This window comes from Sardina pilchardus, chromosome 16, assembly GCF_963854185.1.
Source record: "Sardina pilchardus chromosome 16, fSarPil1.1, whole genome shotgun sequence".
Lineage (NCBI taxonomy): Eukaryota > Metazoa > Chordata > Actinopteri > Clupeiformes > Clupeidae > Sardina > Sardina pilchardus.
Window position 1 is genome coordinate 22,160,422 of NC_085009.1, and position 13,898 is coordinate 22,174,319.

Here is a 13,898-nt window from a genome sequence, read left to right on the forward strand (position 1 = left end):
AACATTGACAGCACCTGAGCCAAATGGCACAGATAAGTACATTGAGGGGCATCACTTATTGAAAAGCCACAAGCCTTTTAAAGCCGTTGTTTACATGCAGCGACTCTTGTTTGAAAACATATATTATTTTGATGACAGTGAAAGCATAACAAGGAAGCAGCCCGGATAATCCCCTCAAGACAATGACATTTTATTTTCATCATCGATGAAAAGAAACACCTACCGGATAAGTGAGAAATCCATAAAAAGAGCTTGGGTTGCAATTAATGGACTTACTCGGGGCCAATGGGCGAAACGGCGAGACACCGCTGAGGGACTATGTGGATTCGGTTATGGAGATACCCAGTGAGTAACGCATCAGTCACCGCCGTGTTTTTCACCTGACGCGGGGACTCTCCTGCTTTAGCCTCAGATGACTTTGTGTTGATTCTCCACCCAGGTTATAGGACGGTTAAAGGCGCACGGACGCGCGTCGCTATCGGGTTCATCGCCTTATCACTTAGTTTGAGTGGAGGTAAATAGAGGTTTTGAGCCTTGCCAAGAAGAGTGATGTAAAGCTGGATAGTTCTCTACTCTGGTGATAACTGGGGCTCCCAGGAACTCAGGATGTACTCTAGTTTACGCGCGCCAGGGGAGAGCCAGAGAAACAGACACTTAGGGGACTGGGTGCACTTGAACTCTTTCGCATTACGATCTATCAGCAAGTGTCCAACATGTTTTCTGTCATGTTATTTAAATATGTTGCGATCGTTTTCGAATGTTTCGCAGTTTTGGTAAGTTCGAACAACAGCCTACTGTACACATTTTTTTTTTATGTTTCATTCATGTAGACTATATAATATGCAAGGTGCTCTAGTTGGATAAATTGCTAGCTTGGTTTAAAATGCACTTCAATTGTTGATGTATACTTTGGTAGCCTAATGTACATTTCTGTAATGCCTATGTTTATGCTACTTCGTTATCTCTGAACTGATTGCCAGGCTGTATTTACTATTATCGATGCTGTCCAGTAATAATTAATACTTCTAACCAATCATTTTACCAACTCACTGGATACATATCCGTACTAAATGCTTCATCAAATAGAATTGCTAAAGTGTGTAGTATTCCGAAAAAGCGTCAAGTGAAACTTAAAGCATGTGGAGCACGTCACGTCAACATGCAGGGTTTATCAATATAGACGAGGGCGCGTTTTACGCACAACTCCGCTCTGCGTTATAGGATTCATTCCAGGATGAACGTTCTAGGAACAAAGTTATTGACTTTCAATAACGTAGTCATTGCTTGCTATTTGCAGTTTACAATGAACATCTAATCTTAGAATTTCAGTGTAGGCTAAAAGGGTTTGGATATAAACTTGGCAAGAAGTCAAATCCATAATGAAGATGTATTTAACGCTTGTTATAGTTTTTGATGGACAGAGGGACGGCCTTACAATGACAGAAACTGCACTTGATACTTCATCTCGGCTGTATCATTGGCTTGGCTTCCAGTCAGTACATTCGCATATTCTATTTGCATTCATGTAAAGTCGGCTGAAGAATGAATCCAACTCCCTCTAGAAAATAGAACTTCTAGGTGCAATAGAATATTGAAGGCACATTTCAAGTGTTTCCAGTTAGGATTCTTTAAATGCACATTAAAAATGTGGATGGAAACACAGAGGTTCTGACCATCTTAGTCAATCATAGGTTACCAGAGAGGGCTCAAAGGAGATACATGACATGAGAGAGCTTGCATTTACACAGAAGACTAACCGTGACATTGCATTTTCCCAAAAAAGGAAAAAAGTACTTCAGGACTGTGAACAAGCCAATTTTATGAGGCATATTTGCTGAGTCAAATCTTAACCATGTGCTGACAGTGCAATATTTTTTTGCAACCATCCAGGCAGTTACTGTTCCAGAGGGTGAGAAAAGGGTCAGAGAAAGTCCAAAGGGAACACTCTTTTCCAGGAAAATGAGATGTGATTCCACACAGGATGTGATGTCACCTCAGAATGTGCAGAATGCTGAGTGATGACGAAGGAATAGATCAAGAGTTTATACCTTGGCAACACCACTGTGTTAAGTTTGGACATGAGTGTGAGAGAGAGAGAGAAAGAGAAAGAGATGAGTACCGGCAGTACTTTTGTGCAGGCTAATATGTTCTTGGCAGAGACGGTGACAATGTTCCTGCAATACGCTAGCTAGGTGCATCATACTCTGTCTTTGTTTGTACTGAGGTACTACTCATCAGGACTTATTTGGATAAGGCCCAGTCGAGTGATAATCGATAATATGTGGTAGAGCATTCAGCGGCAGCGCACGGCCAGGATAAAAAAGAGAGAGGTGAGATGTCAGCATGGAGGTTTGGCTCCTGGTCAGTCAGTCAGACTGTGTTAACTTTGGCCAGGACCCGCTGGCATCATGCTCATGGATTCAAGGCACGTGGCCACCACTGGTCGAACGCAAGGTGACTTCCCTCACCCTCCCTCTCTCTCTCTCTCTCTCTCTCTCTCTCTCTCTCTCTCTCTCTCTCTCTCTCTCTCTCTCTCTCGCTCTGTCTCCTACTTAAATTCCAGCCATTCACCTGCTGGTTAGTACCGCTAAGAGAATGTTGGAACGTGGTGGACGGTGACCAGTGTGGGGCATTCAGAGTTAAAGGAGTTCAGAGGATGAAGTTGCTTGCTACTCTTTAACCAACATTTTGTTCATTGGTTTCTTTATGGCAAGCTCTACGTTTTTGGTGCCACTTGAGGCCCAAGTGCTGGCATATTGTCATAAGTTGTCATAAGCTGGTTATGACATTTGCAGCAGTGTGTTGTCAGTCAATATAGCTCTCTGTTCAGTGCACAGATACAGCCAAAGATTTACTTTCTGAAGCTGAGGGTTTCCATCTCTGGTTATAATCGTCAGCAATCTTCAAGACAAGATCACATGCCACAGACACGTCATAGCATCATGCTGCTAGGACAATTACTGATCATGGTCACGTGACCTTGACAGCCAGGAGTCTGTAATGCAGCATGATAGCCGTCATGATATGGATATGTTACTCTTACGGCAATACTAAGGCCACAAGTAAAGGTTAGCTTAGTTTTGTGTCTGTACTGAGGCTGAGAGAGGAAGGATTAAGCTTAAGTGGCAATCTCGGAAAGCACTTTGAGGAGAATGTGCACTTGATAACATTCAGCTTGGCAATGACACGGCCTACGTGACTCATTCAACCACACTGCTTCTGGAGACTCACTGTGTATTATGGACTCCGCAGCCACTGGCCTTTACCAACAGTTTCTCATGAGATTAATGAAACAATCATGGCACGATCAGACAGGATGTGGTTTTTGCAGTGACTTGCGCCTTTTTTTTTACGTTGTTCTGTATTGGCAGTATAGCGTTTTGTGTACGCTGAGCGCCTTGCGTTTTTGCATCTGAGTGCCTCAAATTGAAAAAAAGTTCAACTCAAAGTGAAAAAGCGCCCAACGTCATTTGCATTTTTATGAAAACATAGTGCCCCTCGCGTTTTACAAGCGGCAAAGCATGTCCTGTCTGATCATTACCTTAACCCTAACTAATCCTAGAAGTTGTCGCAGCATGTTAGTTAGAGGATGAAAGAGTTTCTTGATGTTTTGAGCCCCCAACGTTGTCTTAGAGGCAGCGCTGCCTGGAAGGCGCTAGGGTTAGGCATGGGTTAGAATAGAATATATACTTTTTTGATCCCGTGAGGGAAATTCGTTTCTCTGCATTTAACCCAATTTAACCGAATCAGTGAACACACACAGCACACATACAGTGAGGTGAATCACACACTAACCCAGAGCAGTGAGCTGCCTGCCTGCTTTGCTCAAGGGCACTTCAGCCGTGGTAGACTAGTCGGGGATCGAACCGACAACCCTCTGGTTACAAGCCCGAAGCCCTAACCAGTACACCACTAAGGTTAGGGTTAGGGGTAGGATTAAGTGCCTTTAAGTCAACAATTGCTGCGTTTACATGAGAGCTTTAATTCCGAATAAAACCAAGTTAATTCTGAATAAAAGTTAATTCCGCTTTAAAAGAGACCATGTAAACGCTTATTCCGCTTGAAAATGATTATTCGGAATCAAACTTAATTCCGATTTAAGTGGTTGATTTATTCCGATGTTAAATCGGAATTAACTCCCCTCCTTGATCATGTAAACCTTTATTCCGATTAAAAGTTTATTCCGTTTGTTTGGCGCATGCTCGTACAAGGAGGAAGAAGACGCGCATGCTCGTTTCATTGCTAATTTGGCTCCGTCTTCTTCCCCCCTTCTCCGACAGTCTTCTCCCCCTCAGCTAGCAAACGTGAAGCTTGACAATATTCTCGAGCTGCCGGTTAAATAGTAGGGCTATTATCAGAATTACTGTGAAACTCGTTTTCATTATGTTATTGTCCATGCTGTAACGTTAACCCGAGATGACAAAAAAGTTGCTAGCCAGCTAAAGTTTGTTTTCTTCCGGTAGGCCTTATTAGGCTACGTTCATGCGCCGCCTGTCCAATCGGAACCCTTCCCGACCCTCAGACGTTCAGCGGAATACAATAAAGCGTAATTAACGTATGTTCCATGTAAACGCCAATTCGGAATGATTATTTCCATGTAAACTCGAAGGAGAATATTTTAATTCCGATCTATTTAATTCTGAATAAACTAATTCAGAATTAAAAACATCATGTAAACGTGGCCAATGATAGCGCTGCCTGAAAGACGTCGTTGGGGGCTCAAAACACCATCGAGCGATGAAAGATGAAAGTTAACAGTCATACGTTTAGCACAACTCACAGCTGCAGCCTAGCTGCACATTCTCTTTCCATCTGTAGCTCCAGGTATGCCAGGTATCCAGGGTTATGCGGTGTGCATCTGCAGAACTACGCTTAGGCAACACTAGAGCAAAGCATGTTCAAAAACCGACTCCATTCGGTGCCCGCGGCCTTTTGACGAGTCACTGGAGCTCGTCTTCAAGCTGTCTAGGGAGATGAGGAACAAAATTGACATTTGACTCACTGTTTTGGGTCTTCGGTCAATACTGATATTTTTGTTCGACAGTAATCAACAATTCCATCTGTCTGAGCAGCCAGGTCATGCAACCAATCTCGTCTGGGTTGCAAGACTTGGAAGTGGGTTGGCATCTGGGGTAGATGTAAAAGATAAAAGATACGACATACATATATAAAAGACGTTTTTGTCTTATTGGAACTTAGCCTATGGGAGAGTGACGCAAATGATCCCTTTGACTTATTGAAATCTTGGTCACATGGTCGTGCCTGAAATCACAGGATCTAATACTGTTGGGGTTCCAGGGGTATGAAATAGGAACCACGTGACTCTTGTCACACACACACACACACACAAAAACCCGTCTCACATCTGATGTTGCTTCAAGATGTTCAGAGGCGGCATGTTTTGTATGCAGCACCCATTATTTCTCCCGAAGGTCAGGCAAAGTTCAAAATTAATCCTCATCGTTGTGCTCCTCAGACACAGACGAGGCATAGATGTCACAGACACAGTAGGCTACAGTGGGGAAGTAGGCCAGAGGAAGAATGTGACGTGGGAGACACAGACTGCAGCATCCCTGGCCGTTGCATTTTGGGTTACATGTTTTGTATGCACTGCGACTTATTTTTGGTTGGGGTCAGTCCAACCTGATAACCTTTAGCCTTTCTGGTCCATCAAGGTCAGGATATTGGCTCAGAAAGCTCTACTAGAAATCACATGATTCTCCTTAAGGTCTAGTTATACTGTAAGTCAGAAGGCACCTCAGTTCTGGGCTTGTGTGTCAGACTCTGTTATTGTTAAAGGGATCAGACATCAGTTTCTTAGATAATGGGTGTTAAGCCTTTGGCACAATTGGCATGTCCACTGCCGATGCAGCTGTTCTTGTTTTTTGCCGAAGAGAACCTGATTGTCCTCACTGGAAATTGAAGTGTAGAAACATAATCAACAATATCACAACCGAATCATCTTCAAATACAACCAACGATTTATGCACAGCAGACTGCACAGTTGCACATTACATAAGATGTCGGTGGGCTCAACACTGGGTTGGGATGTTTACGTGATCCACCACTGCAGCTGCACCCTCTCACATGGGATGTGCTGGATGTATGCTATGCGCAATGAAAGAGAGAAGAGCTGGCATCCAGAGGCCTTCTATTGAGATGGATGGCTCTGAGATGTATCTATATGAAGAAATGATTGATTGATAACGCTATGGGATATTGTTAACTAAACTGCAAATGGCCAAATAGTGATGAGAGTGCAGAGATGCAACAACAACAACAACTTGCATTTGTACCAGTGGCAATGTGTAACAACCACCCGGGGAAGCCCCTACTGTTTGCGATAAGTGCCATCATGGGTTCTTGAATGACCACAGTGAGTTTAACATCTTATCCAAAGGACCAAGTTGCTGGTGTCCAAAAGAGAGAGTGAGAGAGAGAGAGAGAGAGAGAGAGAGAGAGAGAGAGAGAGATGCTTCAAAGTGTTGCAGAGATGCCAGACTCCAGCAATTTCTTATCACGTCTCAAGATGTTAGGGCTGCCTGTGTTTTGTATGCAGTCGCCATGGTATAGAGAGGAGGTCAGGTGGACAAGATCAGCAGTGCTGGCATGCCAACGTGTTAGCGGTGGCTATCTTCCACGCCATCCCAGACGACGGTGATGACGACGTCTACCCTAATCCCGGCCATCGGCCGTTTCAGGCTTACTATTGGCTCTGCAGACATCAGTTAGTGGGATCTCTGATAATGAGTGGAGATGTTGTGACATTATCTGTTGTGTATGCAGTATGTATTATTTTGGGTGCGGGTCCAGTCAGATAGATTCTTCTCTGACCAATGGCTGACGGAGACAGCGTGTCGCTGTGACGACATGTCATGACACAATGGTCTTTCAAGTTTGGGATTTAAAGGCAAATTTGCACGTGCTGAAGCCAGTTCTCTCTCCGTACTCTTGTATGTATTTAAATAAGAGTTCAGAGAGAAAGGGAGCATTGTTGGAAATTTTGTTTTTCAAATATTGAATAGATGGGAAATGTATTGTTGTCGTAGGAAAAATACACCATAGCAATTCTGTTATTACAATGTAAGGCATATCACCAGGGAGATGTCTTCACTTTCATAAGCAAAGTAAGGCTTTGTGAGGTTTTACTCTTTTTCAAGGTGTGTGGTGGTAGCTCAGCAGCTTTTAGTAACACCCTGACCTGAAATAGGTCAAGATCATTTGAAGGAGACAGGGGTCAGTCTCATCAGCTGAACAGGATAGTCACTACACTACTTCATGAGCGATGACCATCACCATGTACTGTATGACTAGAGTACTGGCAAGCATCTAACAGCACCAAGTGTTCTGTTTCTGCAAGGCATGTTTGTTTGTTTCTTGCCTAGCTAGCTGGCTATCACTATTAGACAGTAAAATTTGCTGCCTCTTTTACCATCATGCTGATCGAATGAACTGTTTACATGCCAGAGTGCACGAGCATAGCGCAAGAGGTCGTGTACAGGATTCACCTCTCGCCTGCATTCCAGGAATCAAGGAAAAATCAATACTTCTCCAAAGGAGAGTGACTGAGTTTATGAGTGAGGACATGGGCGCTTATTCAAAGTTCATGGGAGTTGCACCCAAATTCTAATCTGGCTGACGATCAGACTGCTTCTCAAATTTGATGGGGGCAATTTCCAAAAGAAAATACATGTTTGTGGCGATTAACACTGATGGCATCTGCACAGCCTTTAGTAGTGTTTAACACACTGTTGACCGTAGTCCTCTGTCTGTCGTTATATAATGATCCACCCCGTCCCAAATAAGCGGATGTGTTTGGCTCATGGTTTTTTGGTGGTTCGGAAATGAGCTTGAATGGAACCAACGACAGGCGGACCTCCTGAGCAAATCTAAATGCATTCAACGTTTTATTTTTGTTCATGCATCCTACAATTCTGGAACACAGAAACCAATTACATTATGAAAAGTAAAGCTGATGCCTACTTTTAGAGTTTTTGTGTTAAGTGCACTTAGATGGTGCACCTAAATAGTGCATGAGACTTATGCAGCTGGCCTATTGCCGTTTGTTACATTGGACAGTTGTGAATTTGTGTTTGTTTCACTCTCAGCAAAAATAGCATTGCTAACCTTTCGACCTTTTTCTACTCTGCTCTCTCTCTTTCTCTCTCTCTGTCTCTCTCTTTCACTTTCCCTTTCTCTGCTTTTGCTCTTTCTCTCTCTCTCTCTCTCTCTCTCTCTCTCTTTCTCTCTCAGGACTGTTTGCTGTGCTGCTGATAGTATTGGAGTGGACCAGTCCAGGGCTGCCCTCTCCTTTGAGGCCCATCTGTGACCTCCGCGCTCTCGACCACTTTGTCAAGAAGGCACAGGAGGCTGAGGCCGCCATGGTAAGACACACACACACACACACAGTAAAAATATTCCTCCACGTTACATTTCCGTTAAAATCTTTAGTCTGATACCTGTGCTATCATTTATAGCACAGCTATTTATTACTAGTATTTTTGGCAGCTTTAAACTGTTCATTTTTGATAGTGATAATGCTAATTGTAATTATTGTTTGTCACTTTGGACAAAACTTTCCACTAAGACCCATCACCACAGCTATAACCATAACTAGACCTTGCTTACCTGACATTTACAGAGAAGCTGTAAGGAATGCAGCTTCGCTACGCCAATCACCGTCCCTCAGCCCAGCGTGGACTACAACGCCTGGAGAAAGAAGAATGTAAGCATGCCATGCACCTCTTTCACCTCTCTTTTGTATTGTATTCAACACATGAATTCAATGCAATTCAATTGTACAAAATAATAAGTTGCTACAAACTAGAAAATGGTATGCTAATGGTTGAATAGGCCTAACTGACAGAGAAAGGGATTGAAAAGGTGAGTCAGAAACAGATCACCCCATGTGGTACAGCATTATAGAATAGAATGGCAGTAACTGATTTCACCCACCATGCACATTCGGTGTTGACCAATGTTGACCCAATGGCTACTGCCTTGTTAAGAGATAGATGCCTAGAAACCTGTGCCTACTACCCGACTGGCCCTTTTCCACTATGGGGCAAAACCCCGGTGTCTGCTTTGCTATTCCACGATTGAGGCCGGACCAGGGCCGGGTTTCCCAGATGCGTTAAGAAGCTCTTAAGTGCTACGAACTTCTTAGGAACGCTCTAAGAATGTTCTACGAAGATATAGATACAGAAAGACTTTGCAAAAGAATCAAAGATACTGCTTCTCATTTTTGCGTGTACATTTGACTTGAATTTGTATGTGTCTGTGTGTTTGTGTGTGTCCAGTCGGAGCAGCAGGCCCTCGAGGTGCAAACAGGACTATGGCTGTTGTCTCAGGCCCTGCTTTCCCTGAAGACGTCAGTCAGCAACACGGCACTACACTCCCACATAGACAACAACCTGGGCAACATCGTCAGCGTCGGACAGGTGCTGCGCAGTCTCAGCTTCCCGGTGAGTGCTCCCACTGGGTCCTAGTGTGTGTTGGTTAAGGTCCTGTTGATCACAGGTGGTTCTCTGTTATCTGCTGGTTACATGAGGTGTGATGGTTAGTTTCCTGGTGAATGTACAGTTCTCCTGGCAGTTATGGTTTTCTTGGTGATGATGTGTGTTCTAGTGATTGTTTAGCATGCACATGGTAATTGTTTCAGTGACATGTTATAAAGTTGCTAGAATGCGCTCAATTGGGTGTCATTACATTTAAAGTGCCTGAATTTCTTCAGGCCGTGCTACATTTGCTATTTGGATGTCTGACAGCTTAAATGTTCTCACAACTTGAACATCAGGTGGATGGTAGAGATTTCTTGGGATTGACGGATATGAAAACATAATAATAATACATACAAAATACATAAAGGCAAGTCAAGCCATCTTTATTTATATAACACATTTATAGAGGTCATTCAATGTGCTCTACATGGTTATGGTATTTAGATATAAACTCAGCAAACATTAATAGCTAATAAAAGCATAGCAGATCAATATAAAGGAACACACAACTTGCATGCCCATAAAAGACCCCATACACATCTCAACCACACCCACACCAACGCCGGCCCGCCTGTATGTACACACACCAAATACATGGAAATTCTTCGTTCCAGAAATGCGGGGAAATGCCCAAAATGATCTCTCTCTGTGTGTGTGTGTGTGTGTGTGTGTGTGTGTGTGTGTGCACGCATGCGCATGTGAACCAAATGTGCTGAGGTCAGCAGAGGCAATCTGCAGACAAACATGCCCTCCAGACTGAACCCAGTTGTATTCCTCTGACACACACACACACACACACACACACAGATACATGCAAACACAGGCACACCCACACACACACATGCACACACCCACACAGACCAGCAGCATTGCCCATTCACAGTCAGATATGCACAAATAGCATATGTGTAAAAAAACAATTGTGCTCTCAAACGTTTGAACTTGTTAACTACCGAAAATAAGCTTAGACCCTACAGTAAGTTGTTTTTACTCTGGAGTTACGCTTTAAATGTCTGTAAGTTATGGTCATTGCATTTATCAGATGCTTTTTTAGAATATGGACGGATTAGAGATGATGGAAAAGGTCTGTAGAATTAAACATGGAAACTGATATTTGAAAAAAAAAAGCTGCCATTTTTGCCCATAAGGAGATCCGGGTGTTAATTGAAGCTAACTACCTATGGCAAGTTGCATTGTAAGTTAGCTCTGGGGTAGCAAAGATCAAAGTGTGCCGTATTCAGCGACTGAAGATCACAGTATCCACTCGAAGGCAGAGGACAAAACTGTGTAGCGCAAAATGTCTGCATTTCCAATTTATTCGTCCCCGCAAGAGTTTAAAGGTATACTATGCAACGTTTTTCAGTTAATCAATTCGTTCCATACTGTTATATATGATTAAATGGGTCATTACCGGTCGAACGGTGTCTTTTTTGGCCACTCTAGTGGTCTGTGGCGGTAAAACCACACTTGCAACTTCAGAAGACACCGGGCACGCACCCATGCTCTACTCCAGGAAGTGTCATGTAAAGTCTCATGAAAAGGCACGGCAGACTGACCGATTGAGGAGTTTTGTCAAATATACACGCTAAAGCTGTAGGGGAAGCTCTGCAGAGAAATATGCACGCATAAAACGAGCGAAAATGAAAAGTGAAAGCGAACCCGGCGATGAAATCGCCAATCCTGCATAGTATACCTTTAACAGGTGCGATAATTCAAAATACCCATGTTATCTTCCAGTAGAATAAATCTCAAGATACCAGATCTCTTTATTTGGGCAAAGATGGTAGCTTTTTTGTAGGCAGATTTCAGAGGTCTATTAGTCTGCTAAATAATGAATACTACTGAATGAATATTAATATGAACTTAGTGAAAGCAAAGCCACATGGTTGTATTTGTTCACTGAAGATAGAACTATTGATGAGCTAGATAAAACAGAAAAAGTCGACAGCCGCTGGATTGAGTCAGTACCCCCACAAACTACCACACAACAGAAATTGTTGAATATTCGGTGCCATTTTTGAATTGTCCATGGATTTGTTTTCACCGAGTTGACCCAAAGTTGCATCGATGTCCCCCATATGAATATTCTGTACGTGTGAGTTTATCAGTTAGAACTTTGAGGTCATTGATTTGATGCAATATACTGTAACTAACATTATTATTATTAGTTTGAGAAAGGGACCTGCCCTTGACCACACCTCTCTCTCTGCTTCTGATGTTTCTGCAGGAGTACACTCCCCCCGAGCAAGGTTCAGTCGCCACGGACACGTGGCGCGTGACCTCGGCTTCTGCCCTCTTCCAGGTCCAGTTCAACTTCCTCCGAGGGAAGGTCCGGCTCCTGATTTCCCACGCGCCTGTGTGCCAACAAGCTGTCAGCTGATTGGGTGTCAGCCTGGACAGGGGCCTGTTGATTGGAGCAGCCCCGTGTCAAAGGGGTGGTACGCGGGACCAAGGAGGCTGCTGGTTGGAGAGGACTCACGGAACACGGACAGACATTTTGGGACATACGCCTGTGTATGACGTGAAGAGGCTGTCACAAGGGGATGGAGGAGATGACTTAAGCACTTTGTGGGTTATAGACGTAAAAGGGAATGCTGGAATCCTGCCTCCTTACGTGAAATATATGCTACAATCCTTAGGCCTACTGAGCGGCCCGGTCTAACATTTCGCCTTTCAAAATTGTGTATGCTTTTGCTTGTGGGCAGATCTGTTCATCTGGCAGGCTCGACTGCCATTGGCTGCAACAGCTCTTCACTCTACACCATATGCACTGGAAGGCACTGTATCGTTATGGTCAATCAGAAACAGCCTATCCCCAGTTGGGAAGATGAGACTGACGGGCAATCAAATCTCACCAGGTCGGGACTGTTCCTGTAGTTTGGATGTTAAATGAATTGTATCGTTGTTAATTGTTGTGATGTTATGTTATTTATACAGATGTACATTTCTAATAGTCAAAAACATGGAAAGAGTTTAATGCGCCATTTCTTTCTGTTGTAGTCTAAACTGTAACACTTGTGTGCATTGGTAGATACTGGATATATTACTTGCTGCTACGCACCTTGTGTGTGGGTGTGTGTGAAGTGTGTATGATAGAGAGAGAGAGAGAATGTGTGCGTGTGTGTGAGAGGGAGAGAGAGAATGTGTGTGTGTGTGTGTGTGTGAGAGAGAGAGAGAGAGAGAATGTGTGTGTGTGTGTGAGAGAGAGAGAGATAGTGGAGTGTAAAGTGTGTGTGATCTCCCTGAGTGACCTCAACAGTGACGACACATCGGAAAGTCATTGGGGGGTCACCTCGGGTGAAGTAGGAAAGAAGAGAATGCATGAGAGAGTGTGAGAGAGAGGGAGTGTGTGAACGAGAGATCCATGGAAAAAGTGTGCGAAGCAAGGGTCTGAATAAGTGCAAGTGTGTGTGTGAGAGAGAGAGAGAGAGAAAGAGAGAGAGAAAGAGAGAGAGGTGGCTCGCATGGAGGGTCTACGTGAGAATAGCTTAACCTCTGCATTGGTTATCACTCGACATGGCAGACTAAGGCATGCAGGGAAGCGACTATGACACTGCTCAGTGCAGATAGCGCCAGGGCCTGAACAAATACTGACCGGCTACAGACATGCACACCCTCACTCCCGCCCGCCTTACTCTCTCATTTACTTTTGTGCTATTTATTCTTTAATTCAATGCAATTGTATCCATAGAGGTCCAAAACCATTTAAATTGTATTTTCGCATTCACTTAGTGGAATCTTATTGGTAGAGGTCCAAAACTATTTCAATGCTCTGAGCTTTGTAGGGCCCGGGACCTTGCACCTTTTACTATCGAACATCTCTCTCTCATAGCCTCTATTTTGGAGTAGTATTTTTTTTTTTTAATGAATATGTTTGTCCTTTTTGTGCTTTGTGTGAAAATGGTTTAGTTTGCATTGTTGATTTTCCGTTGTTGTTGTTTTTTCCTTGTTGTCAGTATTGTTTTTGTAAGTGTCCATCAGTCACCCAGAAGATGTTTGGGAAGGAAGTTTGTAAATGTCATTTCCTGTTTGTAGTGTTGTTTGCGCTCTAAATCACCATGCCATTTGGTATTTAAAAGAAAAATATTATTCTTAGATAAAAAAAGACTCCTGAAAACATGCAGAGAGGAAATTTTGAGTTTGTGATAAGTGATTCTTGCTTCTTCGCGTTGTCCTGCTTCCCCTTTTTTTTGAGATTTTGTGAGAAAAGCTGAGCTGAGGGGTAAAGGTCAAAGCACCTGCTACCGCACACAGAGAAGCTGTTTGCTGTAACGCACCTGGACATGAGCTGGTGCTGATCCACCACCACTGACCATTCCAGAAACTTCTCGGTTTTAAAGACAGTGTCAGCAGGGACACTGGATCACACTGCCACCCTCTGGACACACTCGGCTATAA

At 43.5% G+C, this 13,898-nt stretch overlaps 1 protein-coding gene across 1 annotated transcript; it reads left to right on the plus strand.

The window, feature by feature from the left end:
* Window positions 1-600: 600 nt before the first annotated feature.
* Window positions 601-13,632, plus strand: epoa (erythropoietin a). Its single transcript, XM_062516109.1, has 5 exons — window positions 601-773; window positions 8,254-8,384; window positions 8,642-8,725; window positions 9,300-9,464; window positions 11,728-13,632. The coding sequence occupies exons 1-5, from the start codon at window positions 758-760 to the stop codon at window positions 11,878-11,880; spliced, it is 549 nt and encodes a 182-aa protein (XP_062372093.1). The 5' UTR covers window positions 601-757; the 3' UTR covers window positions 11,881-13,632.
* Window positions 13,633-13,898: the final 266 nt, after the last annotated feature.